This window comes from Eulemur rufifrons, chromosome 7 (genome assembly GCF_041146395.1).
Source record: "Eulemur rufifrons isolate Redbay chromosome 7, OSU_ERuf_1, whole genome shotgun sequence".
Taxonomy (NCBI): Eukaryota; Metazoa; Chordata; class Mammalia; order Primates; family Lemuridae; genus Eulemur; species Eulemur rufifrons.
In genome coordinates this window covers 66,713,234-66,730,480 of record NC_090989.1, presented here as the reverse complement: position 1 = coordinate 66,730,480, position 17,247 = coordinate 66,713,234, and the positions used below count along the sequence as shown (strand labels likewise).

At 46.6% G+C, this 17,247-nt stretch overlaps 1 protein-coding gene across 2 annotated transcripts in view; it reads right to left on the bottom strand.

The window, feature by feature from the left end:
• Window positions 1-17,247, bottom strand: part of KALRN (kalirin RhoGEF kinase) — a 639,384-nt gene that overhangs the window by 129,581 nt on the left and 492,556 nt on the right. For both annotated transcript variants that reach the window (XM_069475125.1, XM_069475126.1), the window contains exon 34: window positions 6,967-7,213. In XM_069475125.1, the coding sequence (XP_069331226.1) occupies window positions 6,967-7,213 (247 nt within the window). The remainder of the gene's footprint in view (window positions 1-6,966; window positions 7,214-17,247) is intronic.

The following is a 17,247-nucleotide window of genomic DNA, read 5'->3' as shown; positions in this document are numbered from 1 at the left end:
ATTCTCACCCTCATGCATCATACTCCCATGTATAATTTTGCTTCCATGAAGAAGTAAGTTCTGAATTTCAAAGTGGCTACCTCACATTTGCTCAATTACAGATACAACCCTGTACAAATGAAGTAGGATTGTAGATCAGCAAGCTGTAGTTTGTAATGTGTCCCTTGTAACCTGAAAGGAAATGTTTGGGAATATTTATCCTGCAATTATTTTTTTAGCTTCCCATAGTGGAGGCATTATGGAGTAAACTAAAACCCTGAGGCCAGTTGCTCCTAATGCAGAATTATACTGAAAAGTAAGAGGGAGTGAGGGACTCTCGGAGGACTGTCCTAGTATGGAGAGGAGACTTTAAGTCTCTGGATTTGATAACAGAGGGGACAGGAAAGACAGGGAGACTGAACTTTTTGGTGTTTGGCTCCTGGCAGCAGAGAGTGCAGGGAGCTCCCCTCCTGCAGAATCTGTTGGACCGGCCGGACCAGCTCCAGGGCTCGGCTGGCCCCTATCAGAGCTGGCCCAGCCGCAGCCTGCTGTCCAGAGTGCTGCTCAGACTTACTCTGCCCCAGGCAGCGACATCAGAGTCTTGTCAGTGGACAAGGCACCCACAGGACAAAAGCTGTCTCTGGTTGCTGCTCCTCCTCCTAGGAGTGAGGCATTTGGGGCCAGAGGTGAGAAAGAGAGTGAGAAGGTGGTATGTAGGATGGTTAATGTTCCTCAAATTCTGCTAGACTGGCTAAGAAAGGCGAGCCTAGTCAGAAGCATAAAGTTCCTGTCGCAAACGCCTTCAGACTTGGGTGGGTACAGAGCATAGTGGTAAAGTGAAACCTTGGGAAATGGACAGACCTAGGTTCAAATCCAGGTCCACCACTTGTCAGCTATGCGACTGAGCAAGTTATTCACCTAATCTCTTCAAGACTCAGTTATTTGTCTGTAAAATGAGGAAAACATTACTGTCATTAGTATAAAAGCATTAAGCCAGAACCTGGCCTATAGCAAGACTCAATAAATGCTAGGTATTTTTGTGAGCTGACTATAAACTTAAGTTGATGATATCACAGACTTGCTCAGCGTTCTCAGGCTGTTGGTGGTTTTTGCCTCCAGAGCCCAAGCTTTCTCCACTGTTGTACACCACCTGGGCAAGCTGTTCCTGAGGCCAGGTGGGTGCCAACAGCAGAAATCACCAGGAGTCCCCAAGGGAGAGGACTCCCCATGAACAAGCCAGGGCTGCCACGGGCCATTGTCCTGTGCTCTACAGCACCTGCTTATAAGGCGCATGGTGGAAGCCCTGGGTTTGGTTTCACTAAGCAGAGAGGCACTTCCTTTATAGCTTCTCCTGACCCTCAGCCCCAGCCAGGGAAGAAAGTGCACAGGAAAAGAAAGAGAACACAGCTGGGGAGAGAGGAACCTAGACTGGTTTTTGGAGCCTAAAACAGAAGTACCCAGGACGGATACTTTTCTTTTTTTTAAATCATCTTAACCATTTTTAAGTGTACAGTTCAATGGTATTAAGTACATTCACACTGTTGTACAACCGTCATCACTATCCATCTCCAAAACTGAAACTATCCATCTTGCAAAACTGAAACTCAGTACCCATTAGACACTAATTCTCCATTCCCCCCGGCCCCTGGAAATCACCATTCTACTTTCTGCCTCTTATAACACTGACTACTCAGGGTATCTCATATAAGTGGAATAAGACAGTTATTTGTCTTTTTGTAACTGGCTTATCTCAGCAAAATGTCTTCAAGGTTCTTCCATGTTGTAGCATGTGTTAGAATTTCCTTCCCCTTTAAGGTTGAATAATATTTCACTTTATGTATATACTACATTTTCTTTACCCATTCATCTGTTGACAGACACTTAGGTTGCTCCCACCTTTTGGCTATTATGAATAATGCTACATTGATCATGGGTATAAAAATATGTTTGTATCTTTGCTTTCAATTCTTTTGGTGATATACCCAGAAATGGGATTGCTGGATCATATGGTAATTCTATTTTTAATTTTTATGAGGAATCCTATACTGTTTTCCATAGTGGCTATACTATTTTACATTCCCACTAGCAGTGCACAATGGTTCCAATTTCTCCACATCCTCACCAACACCTCTTCTTTTCCATGTATGTGTGTGCGTTTTAAATAATAGCCATCCTATGAAGTGGTATCTCATTGTGATTTTTCTTTTCTTTTTTTGAGACAGGGTCTTGCTCTGTCTCCAGGGCTAGACTGAAGTGGCATCATGATAGCTCACTGCAACCTCAAACTCCTGGGCTCAAGCATCCTCCTGCCTCAGCCTCCGGAGTAGCTGGGAGTACAGGTGCGCATGACTATGCTGGGTTTGCTAATTTTTCTATTTTTTGTAGAGACAGGTCCCACTCTTGCTCAGGCTGGTCTCGAACTCCTGGCCTTAAGTGATCCTCCTGCCTTGCCCTCCCAAAGTGCTAGGATTATAGGCATGAGCCACCCTGCCTGGCCTCATTGTGATTTTTATTTGCATTTCCCTAATGATTAGTGATGGTATCTTTTCATGTGCTTATTGGTCATTAGTGTATCTTCTTTGGAGAAATGTCTATTCAAGTCCCATTTTTTAATACAGTTTTTTTGTTGTTGTGGAGTTGTAAGAGTTCTTTATATAATCTGGATATTCGTCCTTATCCCCTGCCAATGTATCTTCAAGTATCTGCTAAGCTTGACATCATGGGGGCGCTAAGTCCACAAAGCAGTGGTTCTCAACCCTCAGGGAACATCGGAATCTCCAAGGAACTTAAAGATAGACTGATGCCCAGGCCCATGGGGGCTCTGAATTAATCGGTCTGGAGTGGAGTGTGAGGCATCAGCATTAAAAAAAAAAAACCTCCTCCAGGTGGTTCTAAGAAGCATTCAGAATTGAAAACCACTGCTACAGTCTTTGCCCCTTGGGCGGTGCTGCCCTCCACCCCCTGCTGCTGTGACAGTGAGAGGGGACCGTGGAAAGGAAGGACTAGGTCCAGAGGGCCCAGCCCCAGTGGGAAGCCCTAAGATGTCAGGGTGGCATTAAAGTAATAGGAAAGGCAGCCCCCACCCCAACTCTGTCTCAGAACTCCGCTCTTGTTCATTAACCCCATCATGAGTCACACCGCAGATGCATCAGGAGGAAATAACCAACCACTGCCCCCTGAGAAGGCAGAGGAGGGAAGAGCAGAGAGGAGCCTAGAGCTGCCCGGAAGCCCAACAGGCCGATTGTGTGTGCACAGAGCAGGGCGAGGCACTGGGAGCCCTCGCCTGCTCCAGCGCAGCCACCAACTCTCCCCATGGCTTTGAGGAGATCACCTTGCTTGCCTGGGTCTGAGAATTCCCTTGGAAGAGAGGAGACTGGGCCAGCGCTTTGGTTCTCAACCCTGGCTGCACCTTAGACTTACCTATGGCACAGTGAAAAAACACCCCCAGGCCTCATCCCGAGACCTTGACTGCAGGTGTCGTAGGTGGGGTCCAGCAGTGCATTTCAGAAGCTCTCAGGTGATGCTCACAGGCAGCCAGGGGGGAGAACCCTGTCCAGTGGTTCTCCAAGTTCCCGGCTTGGTGCTAACATTCTGTGGTTCTTCTGCCCCCATTTCTGGGGGTGACAGTTGCGGCCTGAGCCACACACATACTGCCTGCCTCACACAGCTTCTCACTTGGTGCTCTCTGCAAAGGTTAGGAGGACCAGTTCCCTTGTAGGAATTGAAAAAGAATTGATTCCAATCTGCATGACCCCAGGTGGAGCCATCTTCTCCTATTCCACAACCCCCAGAAGAAAGTTTTATTCTCAAGATAGTTGTGTGTGCACTAAAAATAAAATCCTAAGCCCCCCACTAACTGAAGCCCTCTCGGCCAAGGGGACCCCAGAACAAAGCCTTAAAACTGAGTTCCCAGCCATGACGGGATGGGAGGTGTAAGGCACAATCACACGTGCGTGTCTTCTCTTCCTAAGTATTCGTGACTCCTCGTATAGCTTGTTAAATATGTATAATTAGCCACCCCGCTCAGTATAAAATCCTGTTCCCTTTTATCTCTCACTTGAAACACATGTTACTGGCTTGTGGCTGGAGTAGTGTTTCCTGTTAGAATGGCCACTTCGAGTTGAGAAATAAAGCTTTCCTTTTTTTTTTTTTTAAACATAAACCTCATGTGTTTTTTTTTTTTTTAAATTAACACATGCATAACTTATAAAGTAGAGCACCCGTTGGAGACAAGTCACTGCCAAGAGAAGAAAAGGCAGTTCTCCTGCAGGCAGCGAGCTGGGATGGGAGAACAGTTTACCAGATCTTGGCCGAGGCCGGCTCTGGGCAGGTCCTGGAGAGCGAGGGGGGGGGATTTCCAGGCTGGGGCACGTGCATGAGTGCACGTACTTTCACAGGGGTCTTCTAAGGATATAGGGTATGCTCCATGGAGGGTGGAGACTTAGATCTGACTGCTGAGAGTTGGGCACTTCTGTAGTCTGAGCCCACACAGGTGAGAGGATAGTGGGAGCTCACAGGCTGCCATTTGAAGGCCCAGCGTAATTGGCTCATGCTTGAGGAGAGAGGAACCAATGTGCAAATAAAAAGAGCCAAGGAAATGAGCGCAGGCACTGGTTGTACCTTTCTGAAGCAATGCTAGTTGTCAGAGTTAGCTGGAAAGTTCTAGGACAGCCTCCCTCCCTGCTTTCCCTCTTGCCTCTATTTTCTATTCCTGGTCCTCAGATCCTATTTTTAGCTAAATCTCCACTAACCTATCCTGTAGCGGAGAGGGCCCCCTCTCTCTAGGGTTCTTACCCAGAGTAACTCCGCCTCCCACCCCTGGAGCAGAGACTGAGGCTGACACTGCTGTCTGACCTCCGCCCTGGGTTTGCTCCTGCCAAGTTGCAGATGTAGTGGGCCCAGCTGGGAGGGATGCACATTTCTCCAGCCATAGGCTAGGGAAGTCTAGGTTAGGAAGGCTCAAGTCTCCCCTTGAAGCCAAGTCCCTCTTGATGAAAAGGACCCACACCTGAGGATCCAAGGAAAGTCAGCTTTTTGTAGCAAATGAACTGCTGTCCTTAGTTTTGTTTCTGCAGATGGGGTCTCTCAATTAGACTTGTGAGAGTCTGTAGTTATTTTGCTGGATGATCTATAACGAATGATATAATAACAATAACCTACCATGACAACCAACTGGCACTGAGCGCAAGGCACTGTTGTGCTTTGCATGTATTACCTCATTTTACCCTCAGAATAATCTACCCTCTGTGTGCTCCACTTTCCCCTCGGCTGCACTTCAAACAGAACCATACTGCTGAGTTTCCTCCTCCCCGGTCCCAGGAGTTTCTCCAGGCAGCTCCTTCAAAGGCCTGAAAAACTGCACCTGCAGTTACGAGTTCCCACACAGCCTCCTGACACAGTCCCTCCTTAGTCCTCAGAGGAAAGGGGGAAAGCGGGCAACTACTAAACTGGGAGTGGAGGGCACGGCTGTTGGGGGTGGGCGTGGGAGGAGAATCAGGGGGTTGGTTTTCGAGTATTGTTCCTGGTGGAAAAAACCCGGGGAGTCTGGGTGGAAGGCGGGCAGCACAAATAACGCAGCCCGCCGCCGCCATCTAGTGGAGGAAAGGAGGAAGTCAGGCTGTGGCGATGGACCAGATGGAATTCCAGAAACGGGGGTGTTCCGATATACGATAAGCCCCACACAGTAACTACCAAGGAGCATGCAGCAGGTCTCCATGGTGACCCTTATTCCTGCCTCCTGACAGAACCAGACCCTTTCTCCCTTCCTTCCCTCTAAATATCTAGCACAGATCTGCAGAGAGGGCATCCCTGCAAAAATAAGCTCAGAACTAAGACCTGGCTCTGCATCCTCAGTTTCCTCAATGTAAAATGCATGACTTCAACAAAGCCTCTACCAACTCTGACTTTTGAAGTCAGTGGATCTCAAACTTTTTTTTTTTTTTTTTTGGAGACAGGGTCTCTCTCTGTTGCCCAGGCTAGAGTGCCATGGTGTCAGCCTAGCTCACTGCAGCCTCAAACTCGTGGGGCTCAAGCAATCCTCCTGCCTCAGCCTCCCAAGTAGCTGGTTCTACAGATACACTTCACCACATCGGGATAATTTTTTATTTTTTGTAGAGACAGGGTCTCATTATTGCCCAGGCTGGTCTAGAACTTCTGGCCTCAAGCAATCTTCCTGCCTCAGCCTCCCAAAGTGCTAGGATTACAGATGTGAGCCTGGATCTCAAAATTGAGTGTGCATCAGAGTCACCTGGAGGGCTTGTGAAGACACAGGCTGCTGGTGCCACAGGTCTGGGCATTTGTATTTCTGACAGGTGCCCAGGATGTGCTGATGTGGCTAAACCAGAGACCACTCTCAGAGAATCACTGTTCTGGGTAGTTTAGTCTCTCTGATGTGAGAAAAAGTGAATACACAGGCATGTAGAGGGAACACAGAGATTACATAAAATAAAAGCCAAGGCCTGAATAATTTATCCATCAAAGGCGTGTAAATGAGCCATGGGGCGCACACCCTGGCGGGGCTGAGGGGAGGGCCATCCAACTCAGCTGCAGCGTGTTCCTGGGTTTGCCACCTCCGTGTCTTCAGGCAAACGCAGACGCTCTACCTGGTGGGGGGGGGGGGCGGTCAGAGGGCTGGCAGTTGCTGTGGAGGGGGATGGGTGAGTGGAGAGAAAGTCTAGGCCATATATGGCCATGGGTAGAAGAGGACTTTTCTGAATGTAGGGTGACACAGTGGCAAAGCTGCAGAGATATTACAGGTCACCTAATGCCACCTTCATGATGAAACTGACTCAGGAAGTTTAAATGACTTTCCCAAAGCCACACAGCTACTTTCTCTGTGAGTTTCCAAGCCACACTTTTCACAACCAGGTCCCAGAGAAATCTCACAAGTTCAAAATGGGCTCCTGAGACAGGCCAGTCCCATGACGTTCCTCAGTGAGAGGCCAGTGCCTCTTGGTCCGTGCCTCCCTCCCCTTCCGTGGCCCCTACCTTTCACCAAGGGGAAGAAGCAGTCCATCTCCACGCTGCTCCGTGAGTGTGAGATGCACAAGGCGCTGCTGGGGACCAGGCCCTCCTGGGGCGGGCTCCGTTCCGTGGTGCGGACCAGGCACCAGCCAGGCCGCTCGCTGGGCCGCTCCAGCAGCTCCACCGTCTGCCCCACCTGGATGGTCAGCTCGCTGCTATGGCCCGCACTGAAGTCCTGGAGCACCACGGTCAACTCGCATCCGCCAGAGAGCTTGGGGTGGGGAGGAGAATGTGAGGGCATGGAGGACGGGGGGTGGGTGGAGTATGGGAGATGGAGGAGGAGAGGGGAAGAGAAGGGAAAAAGGGAGAGATGGGACTCAGGGTGGAGAGAAGGCCAGATATGGAAAAGAGGTTGGGAACAGGAAAGGAAACAAGAAAAGAAGTCATTAGCACCATGCCATTCCATCACTCAGGCATTCTAGCTGCAGCCACAGTCTGACACCTGCCTGGAACCAGGGCTTTGATTCTAATTCCTTCCTGCTTCCTTGGTGTTCTTTTCATTGTTCCCTTGCCAAGCTGCCAGCTAATTGTGCCTTGAAAGCCCTTCCCTGTGTGTCCCTTTACTCCTTCCAAGGGCTCTGCCGTGCCCTGTACTGGCACCTATTTCTAACTCGCTCAGTCTCACTCGATTCTAGGGGATGTTTGGGAATAACGGAAGAGACAACATCCCTTCCTTCTAACCCCTCACTGGAGACATTAGCCTAAAATAGAGGCTATGAGTACTCCCCAAAAAGAATGGGGCTTCGACCCAACAGCAGAAGCAAAACACTGTCTATCTGGGAGGGGAGTAAAGTTGCTTCACATTGTCTGAGCCACCAGGACCAGGGAAAGGACGAGAAGGGAAGAAGAAGGCCACGTCTTACTCAGGAACATATACCTGCGCCCAGTGCTCCAGGCATCTGGCTCATAGAACTAAGCAGAGTCTCCCCCTCGGAAGAGCAGCTGTACTGAGGGGCAGAGTGAGAGGTAGGGAAGGGAAGGAATGAGGAGGCCAAGGGGCCCAGCTCGCCAGCCTGTTATCCCCTGAAGTTCACCCCACACAGAGATTCAGAGGGAAAACTCCTATCACCTCCAGGGAACTCGAGTTCAGTCTGTGCATCTCTGATGAAGCCTTCAGGGCTCGAATTTTCTGCACCAGCAGCCACACTAATGCCCTAGTCCAAATACGTCGTGTTCCATTTCACACACATTCCAGTGGCTTCCACCGAATGGTACACATAGCGAACATCACAGTGAGTAGAGAATCAACAGTTTCTCCCGGACCAACAGCTCTGCATTTGGGACTGTGAGAAATTTCTATAATGGACTTGAATGTCAAAGTGGGCTGGAAAAGGTTAAAATGATGCATCGGATGGATGCTGGTGATACGCATCACCACCAGTCACAAGGAGTCTGTGCTGAACGCATTCCCATGCATGGGCACAGTACTGGCACTGGGATTAGATCGGGAGGGGAAATATGTAGGACAGAAGGTGGAAAGAAACAGAAGAAGAAAAAAACATGTTTTTTTGGCTCATTTTTTCCATTTAACTTTCCTGGTCCCGTTAAATGCACCCCCACTCCCACCCTCCTGGTGCTATCTTCCTTCAGATCTTCTTTCGGGAAGGATGTTGTGGGTTGGCATAGCCCACATCTGTAGAGTTTTTACAGTTAGCAAGGTGCCTTCACATGAATTATCTGCTTGGTCCTCACAATAATCAGGTGGTATTATCATCTCCATCTCATACATTAGGAAATTCAAGCTCAGAAATGTTATCATTAGGTTATTAAGTATGGGATGTCTGATTTCCTTAAGTACTAAGTTTGACAGTTGGTATCGCTGACATTTCATTTGGACAATTTTTTTTTTATTGTGAAGGTACACCCTCATTCTTTAAAATGCATATTTTGGCTTGTGATTATCTTTCAAAAAAATTTTCGAGCAATTTTTGTGAAACCATGGATAAGTCAAAAATATGTGTTATTTTTGAATATGAGTTCCATCATGGAAACAATGCAGAGCAGACAGCTCGAAATATCAACGAAGTGTTTGGGAAAGATGTGGCTAATGAATGCACAGTACATCGATGGTTTGAAAAGTTCCATTCTGGTGATTTTAATCTTGAAAATGAGCCAAGTAGGCAACCTGAGACCAAGGTGGATAATGATGAGCTGAAAGCTGCAGTGGAAGCGAATCCATCTCAACCTATGTGTGAATTAGCAGCAAGGTTTGACAGTACTATTCCAACAATATGGGACCATTTAAAACAAATAGGCAAGGTAAAGAAGGTGGGTAAATTGGTACCGCATGAATTAAACGAGCATCAGAAGAGAAATTGTCTTGAAGCTTGCCTTTCTTTGCTGTCACGACATAACAGTGCACCATTTCTATACTGTATTGTTACATGTGATGAAAAATGGATTCTTTTTGACAATTAAAAGCATTTGGCACAATGGTTGGATAAAGATGAAATGCCAAAACACAGTCCAAAACCGAATATTCATCAAAAAAGCTAATGGTATCTGTTTGGTGGTCCAGCACTGGTATTATCCACTACAGCTTCATGAAACCTGGCCAATCAATTAATGTCTAATGCAACCAGTTGGACAAAATGGGGAGGATACTTGCAATTAAGCAGTCGAGATTGGTCAATAGAGACAGGTGAATCCTCTTGCAAGACCACATGTCACAAAAAACACCACCACTCAAACTATAGAAGCTGGACTTGGAAACTCTCTGTCATCCATCATATTCATCAGACCTTGTACCAACTGACTACCACTTCTTCCAGGCTTTGGACCACTTCTTGCAAGGAAAAATATTCAATTCTCAACAAGCTAAGGAAAAAACCTTTCGCAATTTCTTGCCACTCACTCTCCAGGCTTCTTCGTTGCTGGCATAAGCAAGCTACCCTTAAGATGGCAAAAATGTGTTGACAGTTTAGATGCATACTTTGATTAATTGTACTGCTTCTAGTTTGAGATATAATAAACTAAACTTCTGATTCAAAATTGGATATTTTATATTTAATGACCTAAATATCAGAGGTTGGGCATGGTGCATGCATAAAAGTCCCCTAGGGAGCTTATAAAAATGCAGACTCCCTAGCGGCTCCCTCCCTCGCCCCCTCCCCAATCACAGATTATGATTCAATATGCCTGGGGAGGGCCTAGGAATAGCTATTTTTATCAAGGATGTCCCCCTGTCATGATTCTGAAAAGGGCGTCTTTGGAACACTGTCTGAAAAACACTGGCTGTATGGTATTCCCACAGTCACCCTGTTGGACTTGAACCCAGACCTCGACTACAAATCCCATACTCCTTAAACCACACAACACAGGGCAAATGACACACATATTTTTAGACATGTTTGTGGCCGGAGGAGTGTGAGGCAGTGGCCTGAGCTACTGGTCTTTTGTTTGGCCTACGTCAGGTCTCTCAAAGTTTTTGGTTTACAACCCCTTGCCAGAAAAACATTTTATATTTTGACCAGGGTACACTGTATATGAATGTATAGATCATTGAAAGTTAAATTTCACTGTGATATTCTATTTTATTTTTTTTCTCTCAATTGCTAGTGACAGCCCACTAAACTGATGGCACCTCCCACTAATGGACTCTTTGTAGAAAACTGGCCTAGATGACCATGAAATTCCTCCTAACCCAGAGAATTTCTATTGCTGAGCCTTGGTGGGGCTGCTACACCACCAGGCCTGCAGAGGTGGCTGGAGATGCAACCTGCAGTCCTTTCAGGGAGGGGGGTGGTCCTTTTGCAGCCTGTCGAGGCCGAGCAGAGAGGGCCTGGTGCTCAGGTCACAGACAGCCCAGCATGCTACCCAGATACAAGGCCCACTGTCCCCTGGGGCAAGTTACAACCAGATGCACCGGTGGGGTGTCAGGGTAGAGAGGTGGGATGCTGGGGACAAGGGAGCAGAAGATAAAGAGCCAGGCTTTGTGTCTCCACAATTCAAGATGCAGTTTCTGGAGAGAAACCATCCTAGATGGCAGTGTGACCCAGCCAGACCAACAAAGGAGGAATAGGAAAGATGGTCAACTGGCAATTTCTTGGGTGCTCACACCTAATAGATAATTGTGCTCAAGCTTTAGAGGCAGCCAGAAAACCATTATGGTTCAAACACAAGATGAATGTCTTGGTCAAAAGGATTTACTACACCAGGTGCCCACCCCAAGGCAAGAAGGGAATTCCCAGGAGTAGCAGCCAAGGGAGGGGCTAGGAGGGGTGGAGGAGGCAGTGGCCAGGAAGAGCTGCCCCAAGACAATCCCTCCTCATCCTCTCCCCCATCCTCTCCCCGAGCAATGGGGGAGCTTTAGGGTTCCCGGGGGACTTGAGGCTCACGCTTGACAAGCTTGAGGGGAACCCAGGACTGGAACCAGATTCGAGAGTTCAAGAGCCCTGCCAGTAGGGCACAGTCAAGGGCAGAGGGACCACAGACGTTTGAGGGATCTGGGCATCCTTACAAGACTTTTACTTGCAATCTTTAAAAGTGATTCATCCACAGAGCAGCGTCGTAAGCCTTCTCCTTGATTGCGGTGAGTCACATCTAATGAAAGCTAATTCCACAGTGTGCCCCTCATTAACCAATGAAAACCAAATTCCCTCACAAATACTAAATTTTCAGCTTCTTAGAAACACATGCTTTTGTTTTCCCTTTCTGCACAGTTCTGGTCCTCAGTGTGTGCCAGCAGGTTCCAGTCTCAGGAAGCTCAGGGGTCGTTATTTTCTCTTCTTCCTCTCTCCATTTGAAAGGACCCCTGAATGAGTTCCCACTCGCGATGTGCTGCTTCTTCCTCTTTGCAGCCTCCACCCCTCAACCTTGGTGCTGGCAGTGCAGAAGGCTCCCACGTTTCTCCCTGAGCGAAATCTCTGGTCCCAGGAATTTAAATCAGTTTTATACCACAGCCTGTTGTAGAAAATGTTGCAAATGACATCTCTGTTTTTTCCTAATTCTTTTCTTCCCCACAACCTAAATGTCTTCCTTTGCAAATCATTTGATTTTTAAAAACATTTCTTGGTATTTGTTTTCTAATTTTCCCTTTTAGGCCCACAGAATATTCTTTGAATTTGGCTTCATGTTCAACATTTCTTTTTCAGAGATGACCCCTTTGTGCTTTCTAATTTTCCTTTTTCTGGCAGAGCTTGCTTTCCCAAATGTCACCTGCATGGGCTGTTGCGACATGTGGCTTGTCTCTCCGTTTCCCCTGTTGACCTACTAACCCCTGAGGCAGGGACAAGGAGGTGTAAGACCACTCTCCACTGACCCTCCTTACGCACCACTCGGTCCCTCCCTGGGTGGGACCATCCACAGCTGAGGCAGCACGAAGGGCCCCTCAGCCCTTGACATCTCCCGCCTATGGACTTCATTTTTTGTTTTGTTTTGTTCTTTTTGAGGCAAGGTCTTGCTCTGTCACTCAGGCTGGAATGCAGTGGCACCATCATAGCTCACTGCTACGTTGAACTCCTGGGCTCAAGCATTTTCCCAATTCAGCCTCCTGAGTAGCTAGGACTACAGATGTGTGCCACCACATCCAGCTAATTTTTTAAAAAATTTTTTTGTAGAGATGGGGGGTGGGGGGGAGTCTTGCTATGTTGCCCAGGCTGATCTCAAACTCCTGGCCTCAAGTGATCCTCCCACCTCAGCCTCCCAAAGTGCTGGGATTATAGGCATGAGCCACCGTGCCTGGCCTGGATTACTTAAAGGCAACATTTTAAAAATTGTCAATTCTTTGGAGATCCACTTACTCCTGAGTGTGCAGAGCGTCTCCCTCACCACTCTCTATTCTCACTCCTCTGATGCCTATTTCCTCCCCTCCCCTGCCCACCCTCTCACTTCCATGGCTCTAAACTTTCACTATATTCATAACCTCTTCAGCACCTCTGGCCCCTCTTTGCATGCTTTAACCACTGCCAGTGGTCTGCCCACAAATGTTGCACAGGGCTCAGCCTCCCCCTTTTTACCTGCAGATTTCACCTCTAAGGCACCCATGTAGATTTTACACACAGGTACCCTGCTGACTGTCCTCTCACTTTGCATGTCTTTCTACTCACTGCTGAGCGATGCTAGTCCTCTAGCAATCAGCTCCTCTCTTCCTTTAAATGTTTCTCAAGAGAAAAGCAGCCCTTACTTAGCAGATCCTTTTCACCAATCTAATGTAAAAACCCTACTATTCTCTTTAGAAGGGTCCCTGATTTCTCTCAGGTCATCTACCCAGTAGCCTTTTGGGTTTTTGTCCCTTGGGTCTAGTCTCTCAGTGCACAATGTTCCCATTGGATGGCCATCCTCTGGCTGAACCTGGGGGTTGGAAGGTGGTATGGAGGGAGAATGCCCATCCTTTCCTACCCTGGAGTGAGATGTGATTCTCTGGGTACCCTGTTACACCCTGTTCAAAGTTCCAAGGCCATATCATATTAATATTTTCACTGTATATACTTTTATCATCTGCTATGGATGCTGAACTTTCAAACGATCAATTCAATCCTATTCCAGACCCTAAGACCAAACTTATTTCAACTCAGGGAAATGTAGGGAGTTGACCTGGTAGCACAGAATCTCAGCATGACATCAGGTGTGTTTTTGATTCTTCTCCGACCATTTCTGGAATCTCCTCTCATCTTACTCCCTTCACTGTATCCCTGACTCCATCAGTGAGTCCCTGTCTGGCCTTTTGTGCTTGAGTCTTGTCCCCCTTCCTGGGAGCTTCTCAGACATTTTCTCTGGCAGAACCCTGCCTGCGGCCTGCTAGACGTTTCTGATGCTAATTGTCTGCCTGGATTTCCTCCAGCTGCCTGCTGCGGAGTCACCATCTAAGCCTTGTCCTTACTTTCCCAGTCTCTCTCCTTTTTGGGTCCTAGACATTCCCAGAGGGGCCTGTTCCCCTGCTGACCAATCCCGGGATGGACTTGGCCTCCTGCACTTTCTGCAGTGCTTCCCAGAGGGCAGAAGGAGGTCCTCCTGCCCTCCCCTTCCTCCCCACTCCTCAGCGATAGCTGTGCTGCCTTCTTTCCAGCATGGACGGCTCCACACACGGGGGAGATTTCGCGACCATCCTTGGTAACCCCATCTGCATCTGCGTTTTCAAAGTTCTCACTCACATGTGCCAGAAACAATCACTTTCATTTAGGTCTATTTTTGCTTGGTTAATATTTGGAGATTAACTGAACCTCCTTCTTGTATAAACAGTGTGAGCTAGATCGCCCCTATAAGCTTCCTCATGTTATAGAAAAGAATACAGTTATTCCCTGATGGTTTTCTAATGGCTTTCAGAGAGCTAGGACAACACCCCCCAGCATTCTACTATTGTCATTTCAGAGCCTTAGCGTCTGTGTGTCGAGTCTATGTGTCGTGTCTCCACCTGATTCTCCGGGGGCAGCGTGGGCGCTGGAGCCCCTCACCGGCCTATGACCAGGTGCAAGTTACGTAACCTCTTGGTTTCAGTTTCCTCATCTGTGGATTGGGAATAGCAACAGTACCTACCTCATAGGTTGTTGTGAAGATTAAAAGAGATAATAATTGTAAATCACCCAAGACAGTGTCTTGAGCAGAGTTAACTCTCTTAGTGTTTATCCAAAAAGCAAGTCCTGGAGGCATTAATTAATTACTGTTTAAATTTGGGGGAAAAGAATAGAGAAGCAATGAAAAAAGAAATCAATTTTGATGGCATGTTTGGGAACAGACTGATTGAACTGTTTATATACATATAAACTATTATGTAAATAAATCACATTTTTTCCCTTTTCGATAATCTTCATGGAGTCTGGCCCTGAGGCCAACTAGAAGAACTGATCCTAAGTCACTGTCTAGGGACAGTGACTCGGACACCCTCCAACTCAGCATATGCTTTCTTGTTAAAAACAAAGGGATGGTGGAGTCCAGGATTCCTTTATGGAAAATGAGGATTCACTCTTGCTGCTTCATTCCACATTACTTTCCAAGAAGCTTCCATGGAAAGAGGCACCCTTTCCCACAAGTCTGATAACTGCCCACAATACCTGCCATCAAGCCACCTGCAAACCGTGAAGGTCAGCTTCTGAAATGGCTTCACCACACGCCTGGGCCTGATACTCTGACAGAGGAGAGTCACGCTCAAGAGTGCCCATCAGATAAGTCAGACCTCTCCCCGCCTCTCCTGGCGGCTGGCCTGCTAACTCCTTCCACCTGATTCCTCCACAACTCTTGCCCAGTGCGAGGCACAGAGTTCATGTAAATTAACACCTACACATGAATGGCCTCACAGGAGGCCAGAGCTAGCCATAGAAAAATGTAAAGTTGGATCATGTCTACTTGGCACAGGTTCAAGTGTACTAAGGGGTCCTGCCAACTTCTATGCAAAAACTGTCTTTTTCTCTTCCCCTCGACACGCCCTGCACCTGCTGCTAATGCCTGGAATTCCACTGTCAGAGAGTCATGAAATGCCTCAAAGCAGAGTATTATTATATGATTCCTTTCTAATTGCAAAAAAAAAAGAGAGAGATGTACCATACGAGTGACATATAGCTGCACTTGTATGGCTTTAAGCATGAAGATGTTCATAACAGCATTTTTTCAAAAGAGGAAAATTTTACAACAATAATATCAAAACATCCCTAAAACTAAAATGTAAAAATCCAACAAGAAGGGAATGGTTAAGTAATTATGATACATCCATTAAGTCAATGATTAATTATGCAGTCATTAGATATTTATAAAGTTTTGTAATAGCTTAAAAGCTGCTTATCTCATATAAAGTCACAAATAAAAAATATGACAGGATGTACAGTTGCCTGTATAACTATATAAAGAACGTCATCTTACAGACATTGGCCTAGGCAAAGAATTTATGAAGAAGACCCCTAAGGCAATCACAGCAACAACAAAAATAAATGAATGGGACCTGATAAAATTAAAAAGCTTCTGCACAGCCAAAGAAACAGTCACGAGAGTAAACAGATCACCTACAGAATGGGAAAAAATTTTCGCATACTACACATCAGACAAAGGACTGATAACAAGAATCTATTTAGAACTCAGGAAAATCAGCAAGAAAAAATCAAACAACCCTATCAAAAAGTGGGCAAACGACATGAATAGAAATTTTTCAAAAGAAGATATAAGAATGGCTAACAAACATATGAAAAAATGCTCAACATCCCTAATCATCAGAGAAATGCAAATCAAAACCACAACGAGATGTCACTTAACCCCAGTGAGAATGGCCTTTATCAAAAAGTCCCAAAACAACACATGTTGGCGTGGATGCGGAGAGATAGGAACACTCATACACTGCTGGTGGGACTGCAAACTAGCGCAACCCCCGTGGAAAGCATTATGGAGATACCTTAAACAGATTCAAATAGACCTACCATTCGATCCAGCAATCCCATTATTGGGTATCTACCCAAAGGAACATAAGTCATTCTATGACAAAGACACCTGTACCCGAATGTTTATAGCAGCACAATTCACAATCGCAAAGATGTGGAAACAACCCAAATGCCCATCAATTCATGAGTGGATTATAAATTATGGTATATGTATACCATGGAGTATTACTCAGCTATAAGAAATAACAGTGATACGACAGCTCTTTGGTTCTCCTGGAGAGAGTTGGAACCCATTATATTAAGTGAAGTATCCCAAGAATGGAAAAACAAGCATCACATGTACTCACCAGAAAATTGGTTTCCCTGATCATCACCTAAATGCACATCTGGGAATGATACCAATTGGATATCAGACTGAGGTGGGGGGTGGCGGGAGGGGATGGGTGTATGCCTACATGATGAGTGCGTTGTGCACTGTCTGGGGAATGGTCACGCTTGAAGGTGCTGACTCAGGGAGGGGGGTGTGCGAGGAGGGGATGGGTGTATACCTACATGATGAGTGCAATGCGCACTGTCTGGGGAATGGACATGCCTGGAGCTCTGACTTGGGGGGATAGGCGGTACATGGGCAACATATATAACCTGAACTTTTGTACCCCCCATAATAAGCTGAAAGAAAAAAAAAGAACGTCATCAACAACTTAACAATTCTATTCACAGGAAACAAATAGTAAGGAAATCGTCAAAATGCTAGCATTGGTATTATTGGGTGGTGGACGCTGGGTAATTTCCCTCTCCTTTCCAATTTCCAGTATTGACTAATGTTTCCCACATAAGTGTTATTTTATAACGAAAGTAACAATAACATCAACAATAACAACCTCTAAAGCAAATCAATAAATGTAATGGGAAAAATGCAAATATTTCAAGAAAGCATAATACTTTA